We start from the raw sequence: 7,257 nt of genomic DNA on the forward strand, positions 1-7,257 counted from the left end.
ATTATTTTGGTTGATTGTAATCTATTACATACCTTTCTATCAAAATTATCTAACATTATCAAGATGAATTTGTTCTGACACAGTGTAACTCTGAGTTCTTGTCATATTTTATTACCATTTTCTAAACTCTAGCGAATAAACTGTGATAATCTGTATCTATCTGTATTTATGTTCTACTGTTAGTGTTATCTGTATGCACCAAGGGTCTGAGAGTAACGCAATTTCAATTCTCTGTGTGTATGTGCTGTACATGTGGAAGAATTGACAATAAAGCAGACTTGAGACTTGAGATAATGTGAGAAATGTTGAAGGTGTCTGAATAAATTTTGGTTTGACTGTATCTATTTGATAAATGAAGTTAACCAACTAACATTATACATACCCTTTTGGTTTCTGTACCCAATATTTAAAAAATGTACAAATGCAATAAAAATATCGGTATCGTTACTCGGTATCGGCAAGTACCAAAAATAAAAGTATCGGTATCTGGCGAGTACTGGAAAAAGTGGTATCGGTGCATCCCTAAACAATATATAGTGTCTATTTGACTTGCATTATATTCTAAGTCGTCTGAAGTTTAATAATAGTTATGTGTGATGAAAAGAAAATGGGACTGGAAAAAATTGGAAAATTGGAAAAAAAAATTACAGCATACTAAGATGTTATACAGGGGAGTAAATTACTGAAATGTGAACTATCCCTTTAAGGATAAATGATATGAGTTATGAAGATATGAGAAGAATTTGAAAGAATCGTTTGTTTGTCACAAAGTTTATCAACCATATTCAAGAATAAAGACCCTTTCAAGCAGCCGAAAACTAGCAAAAAATAAAATTAAATTACAGTCGAGTCAACCCACCCCACCCCATAAGCTCACCTAACAGACAGTTGTGACTGGCATCCAACGTCCTCAGAGACACCAAATCCAAGAGTGGAATTAAATGAGTTACACTGAGGGGAAAGTGAAGCCTCATTTTAAACAATAAAACATCTTAGCACTGTGTAGTTATAGGTGTTATATTACATTTTACATAAGAACGTACTTTATTTAAATAAATCAATGACTTTACCTTTAAGTAGAATTTAACTGTAAGACAGTGTTAAGTTAAAAAAAAGAATTGGAAGAGACTCAAAACCTACAGTATGATGCCCTAGGTAGGCAGCTCACTAGGTTTTAAGACATAGCCATTCTCCATTGAGGCCTACCTGTTATGGACCACAGAGAGGTTTTGGAGCAAAGGCAGCCAATAGGATTCCAGATCATGAACAGAAGATATAAGATTGTCATCCAGGTAAAGGTCCCTCAGAAGAACATGGTTCTGCAGGACAGGCAGCTATACCATAGGCCGAAAAAAACAAAAAAACAATTCCCTTGACCAGGTGATCACACAGAAAGTCATTCCTTCTGTTCCAACCATGAATGTCCCACGAGCTGAAATGGGTGGAAACTCAAGCCTTATCACAAATAATGACTAATATCCAAATGTAATAGCAATAATTCAATTAAACTAATGGCAGGCCAGGATTGCAGACTAACAGATGAGCTTTTTTTAAAAAATATGGGTATCATGTAATGAACAATGTCAAGTTACGCATTTCCTGGACACTGGGAATATGTTCCTAAATAAATAAATAAAAAAGTGGTGAAACATCTTTGATTTCAGCTGGGCTAATTGGGCTAGTTCTAATAGAATAAGAACATAAAACAAAATACTGACAAAACATCAAAGTAATGGAAAATTGTGATTATTCATTATGATCTTGAGATTGCTGATGAAGACATGATAAGTCATGATCTCATCTTTTAACTTGTTTGTTTCTTTGGTTGTGTAAGATTTACCTCAGTCAGACTGTTTCCTCTGAGGTCCAGTGTGTTAAGCAGAGCACAATTCTCTAAACCCTCAATGTGGCTTAGGTGGTTGTACGAACAGTCCAGATGGAGAAGAGTATATATTTCATTCAAACCTCTTGTGCTGAGCAGCTGGTTATGGTCCACTGATAATCGCAGAAGCATTTTCAGGGGTCCTAAACCACCTACGAAAGCAAAGATATATCATTTAGTCAATGCTGGTGTAGAAGGAGTGTATGAGGATCATTCTAAGCCATGGTGACAATATCTAATACCAGCCAAAGGATAATCTAATATAAAAAGGCAGCACTGGCAGGACACTGACAGCAAATACCTTTAAACTGCCTTTATCCTATTCTTTATGATACATTTATTCATATTTATTCAATATGAGGCCATTTTCTTAGAAATGAGACACATTAAGACATATTTTAAGGCAAGAGTGAGGGCAAAAGGCCATTTGAAGACAACAAACTGGAACAATGGTGCCCTCTACTGGACAATGACAATGCTAAGCATTAATGAAATACTAATTCTGTGTCACACATAAGATCTAGATATCTTCAACTGACCAACATCAGCATCTCTTTCTTGAGTGCTTTCAATGAAAAATACATACAACAGAGTTAATAAACACTTCTAGTGAAGATACTCACTGATGCGAGAGATGTTGTTGTGTGAGAGCTGTAGAATTTGCAGATTTTCGGCTCCATCAAGACCATGGATGGACATCAGTTGGTTCCTGCCCAGCAGGAGGACCTGAAGGTTGGCCAGACCTCCACAATTCACATACGTAATGGAGTTCTCCTTAATGTGAGAAACAATGGTGTATATACACTACAGATCAAAAGTCCACGGTCGGTAAGACTTTTCTTAAAAAAATGTATACTTTTATTTTGCAAGGATGCATTAAATTGATCAAAAGTGAATGTGCAGACTTTCATAATGTTACAAATTATTTCTATTTTAAATAAATGCTGCTCTTTTGAACTTTCTATTCATCAAAGAATCCTGAAAAAATGTATTACAGTTTCCACAAAAAAAAGTTTTCAACACTGATAATAAGAAGAAATGTTTCTTAAGCACCAAATCAGTGTATAAAAAGGATTTCTGAAGAATCATGTGACACTGAAGATTGGAGTAAAGGCTGCTGAAAATTCAGCTTTGCCATTACAGGAATATATTATATTTAACAATATATATAAAAATCAAAAACATTTTGATCAAAACAAATGCAGCCTTGGTGAGTATAAGAGACTTCTTTCAAAAACAATTTATTTTCATCTAAAATGTTTAATAGTAGTGTATACTGTATACAATGAATGAGTGATCATTTTACTAGAAAGTTTGAAAATAATGCAGACTGCACTGAACAGTTCGCTCTTTCTTACTTGTACATCAATACATCTGATCTGAGTGCACTGGTTCAATCCATCCAAGGTTGTGAGGCCGCAACGTCTAAGGGTCAAAGTCTGCAGTTTGTTACACTCGGACAGTGTGGACAGGCTACAGCCTGGCAGGTCTTCCAATGTAACTGTTGTAACCTGATTTTTTACAGCACAATTACTATAAAGTCAGCATAAACATATAAGACACATGTCACAGCCAAGAAACGGGCTTTCAAGTTTAATTTCTACCTGTTTGAGAGAGCTCCAAGCTCCTGTTTTGAGAATAGTGTCCACAGACAGAGGGGGTAAACTGGGGACTCTTCTTTTTCTTGTGCCTCTTTTTTGGGTCTGCTGCTGTGCAGAAGACCCCTTCCTTTTATTCTGCAATGATAGTTTGGACCAGGGAGTGCAGTTCATCATCCAGGCCAGTCGCTTCTGTTCTGTGCTGTCAGGCAGACATATTGAAATTGATTCTTGGCTTTTTGGTTTATGGTCCTTAAGCTCAATAGCTGTAGTATTTTGATGCCCCCTAGTGTCCATCTCAGGTGCTACAACAGCCAAATCAGAAACTTGTACAGCCAAGTCTGATTTAACAACTGCTTTAACACTTAGATGATCTGCAACACTTGAGGAACCCACTGGACTAATACCAAGGTCACTGGAGAGACCTTGATGTACATTTACGTGGGACTCTGTAGTGGTTTTGGTAACTTTAAGGCTTTTTCTTGACTGTGAGCGATTTACCTGAGAGTCAAGCTCTCCACTGATTTCAAATGTTTTTTCTTCTTTATGGCTCTTTATTCTGTCTTCATCACTTTTTGTTTGTGGTCCTGTATCATCTAAACTTTCTGTGTCTTCTGTATTTATGCTTTTAGTTTTGTCCTGTTTTTTCATCGTATTCCTGTCGTCCTCCAATGTGTTTTCCATTTTCTTCCCGTGCCTTACTCTTTCATTATTAGCTTCTATTTTTCTCACATTTACCTCATTGTCTAGGTTCTCATTTTCCCCTCTTTCCTCCTCTCTTTTACATTCATCCTTCACCTGACTACTCCTTTCCACTTTCTTTCTTTCCCTTTCTTTATTCTTCTTGTCTACATCCTCCTCCTGTCTTCTGCAATCATCTTTTACACTTGTAATGTTGCTCTGCTTTTCCTTCTTCTGCAATTTCTTCTTTTTCTCATCTTCCTCCTCTTTCCTCTTCTGCTGTTCAAGTCTTTGCTCCATCTCCAGACGGTAGCGCTCTTGTTCTTTAGCTCTTTCATAATCTGCTCTGCGTCTCTCCATCTCCTCCCTCTGAGCGCACTCTTCTTCCTCGATCCTCTCTCTCTCCTCTTCTCTCTCCTTCTTCATCTTCTCCCATTCCCTCTTCTCCTCCTCATGTCTCCTCTCTTCTTCTTTCTTTCTCCTAAGCTCTGTTTTGCTCCAGCGGCGCACTAATGTTCCTCTTAGAGCAGCTTGAATCTTTGTTGCTGCAATGCAATGACGTTTCTGGGTTCTCCTTCTCTCCTCCTCCTGAGCCTTCTCAAAAGCCTGTTTCTCCTCCTCCATCTGCTCCTCAAGTTTCCTTATTAAGTTCTAAAATTAACCAAAAAACTTTGATTGGTACACCTTTGATTGGTTAAAATCAAATTTAACTTTTTTTTGTATATAAAATTTCATTTATACTTGCATTTAAATTATTTACACATACATGCACAGGGGAAAAAATGGCGTAGAATTTACATTAATGGTGTAGGATAACAATTTTCACTCAGAAATTGCTAGTAATTAATTACTGACTGAGTTAATTACTGACTGAAGACTAAAACAGTATTTTCTTGTAAAACATACTCCAGTAATCTTTGTTTTATTTACAGCATTAAACAAAAACAATTTCTTACATTGTACATTCAACAAATTGTCTCATTTTTGTATGTTTAAATGTCTTTTTACATAATATACCAACTCAGTTCATATATTGACAAATATTTACTTTTATACAAATATTTATTTTTTTTAATACTTTTGCCACATGTAATAAAAGCACATCCTCAACAATCTTATGCATATTTAAAGTCACCTGCTGTTTATCCAGCTCCATTTGAAGATCTTCTGAGTGATGAACTTCGTTTTTCCCTCCAACATTTTGAAACTGTTATGAATTTCGATTTTGTTATTCAATCATCTTTTCTTCTAATTTAAAATATATATATATATATATATATATATATATATATATATTTTGTGGGTGGCGTGTGCTGCATTAGTACAAACTAGGCTACATGAAACAAGACCAGTCATTAAATTGAAAAATAGTATTTTGTGGTTAGCAACTATTTGAACAGTATCACCATACATCAGGCACAAACGGATTTCAAAAGGAGGCTGACATTAATAATTTGATGCACTAGGCTATAGTAGAATCATTTCTCTTCTCTCAACAAAACACAGTAAGTATTCTGTCATTTATTTGGGCTAGACTGCTGTTGATGGTTTGTACTTTTATTGATAAGATCTATTGGCAAGCTTCTCACTGCAAGTCGTGACCTACTGGTTAGAGAGTCGGACTTGTAACCCAAAAGGTTGTGGGGTTCGAGTCTTGTACCGGCAGGGATTGTAGGTAGGGGGAGTGAATGTACAGCGCTCTCTTCTACCTTCAATACCACGACTGAGGTGCCCTTGAGCAAGGCACCGAACCCCCAACTGCTCCCCGGGCGCCGCAGCAAAAAAATGGCTGCCCACTGCTCCGTGTGTGTGTTCACGGTGTGTGTGTGTGCACTTTGGATGGGATAAATACAGAGCACTAATTCCGAGTATGGGTCACCATACTTGGCCACATGTCCCTTCACTCACTCACAAAAAGTCGTGACAGAATGTGTTTTTTATTTACATTTATTCATTTGGCATGCAGTCTTTTTAATCCAAAGTATTCAACTACATCTTTTATTCCCTGGATATGAGACCATTTTTGATCTTCAGTTCCTCTGGCCTGCTGGAGTCTGCTTTTGAAGTCAAACCAACTGTCCGTGTTTCATCAGATCCCGAAGAAGCATTCACCAAGTTCAATTGCTCAAAAAGGCCCCATCAGCAAGCCTTGTCCGCTTCAATTAGCGAAGAGTGGCATCGACCCCTTTGTTAGTGGGCAAGGTGTCCGGAACTTTTGTCTGAGAGCATGGAACCCAGACAGAGACTAGACAGGCAGTGCTGCAGATTTACACTGCAGATTAGGCCAGTCAAAACCTGCTCAGCTCTGAACAGAGCTCAAGTTTGGATAGTGTCCCTGTGTTTATACTGTAAAGGGTTTTCTGTTACTGGTCTGTTGCCATTATCCAGCCACTGCTCTTCAAGCTGATTGTTTCCATTCATTCTTTCAGAGTGGGTGAGAGGGAAAGAGAAAACTCGTTGAATAAAAGGTGGCTTTGGCTCTGCTATCTGACTGTGGATTCTTGGGTTACTATTATAAACCACATAAAATTACTGGTGAAGAGTTAGACATGGCATTTATTGATCTCAACTCTCTAGTTTGTTACAACAGGATCTTAAAAAAGAGACATTGTGGCTATTGATACTGCTCAATCTTGAGATAATTACATGAAATAACTACTTTTTGTTCACATTAACACCTACTTATTTTGAATGACTAATATTCAAAGGAGATCCGAGTGGCAAAGAGGAATTATTATGAAAAACTAAGGACTCAGTTCACTTCCAGCAACTCAGCATCAGTGTGGAAAGGTCTGAAAGAGATCACCAACTACAAGACACCATCCCCCAGCACTGTGGAGAATCAACAACTGGCAGACGATCTGAAAGAGTTCTACTGCAGGTTTGAAAAAAACACCATTAACACCTCCTGCAACCCCCCTCTCCCCCACATCTGCACTTCAAATCAGTGAAGACGAGGTGCTCCAGGTCTTCCGGAAGCAGAAAAGGAAAAAAGCACCAGGCCCAGATTGTGTGACACCAGCCTGTCTGAAATCCTGTGCTGACCAGCTGGCCCCCATCTTCACACAGATCTTCAACAGATCACTGGAGCTGTGC

At 37.8% G+C, this 7,257-nt stretch overlaps 1 protein-coding gene across 1 annotated transcript in view; it reads right to left on the bottom strand.

The window, feature by feature from the left end:
- Positions 1–6,582, bottom strand: part of LOC107583887 (leucine-rich repeat and IQ domain-containing protein 1-like) — a 26,863-nt gene extending 20,281 nt beyond the window's left edge. Inside the window, exons 1-8 of the mRNA XM_016270240.1 lie at positions 6,529–6,582; positions 5,297–5,368; positions 3,487–4,812; positions 3,241–3,393; positions 2,506–2,656; positions 1,841–2,034; positions 1,207–1,334; positions 878–951 (exon numbers count right to left, since the gene is read on the bottom strand). Of these exons, the coding sequence (XP_016125726.1) occupies positions 878–951; positions 1,207–1,334; positions 1,841–2,034; positions 2,506–2,656; positions 3,241–3,393; positions 3,487–4,812; positions 5,297–5,368; positions 6,529–6,582 (2,152 nt within the window). The remainder of the gene's footprint in view (positions 1–877; positions 952–1,206; positions 1,335–1,840; positions 2,035–2,505; positions 2,657–3,240; positions 3,394–3,486; positions 4,813–5,296; positions 5,369–6,528) is intronic.
- Positions 6,583–7,257: the final 675 nt, after the last annotated feature.

The sequence above is a fragment of the Sinocyclocheilus grahami genome, unplaced genomic scaffold, assembly GCF_001515645.1.
Source record: "Sinocyclocheilus grahami isolate Dianchi unplaced genomic scaffold, SAMN03320097.WGS_v1.1 scaffold55.1, whole genome shotgun sequence".
Lineage (NCBI taxonomy): Eukaryota > Metazoa > Chordata > Actinopteri > Cypriniformes > Cyprinidae > Sinocyclocheilus > Sinocyclocheilus grahami.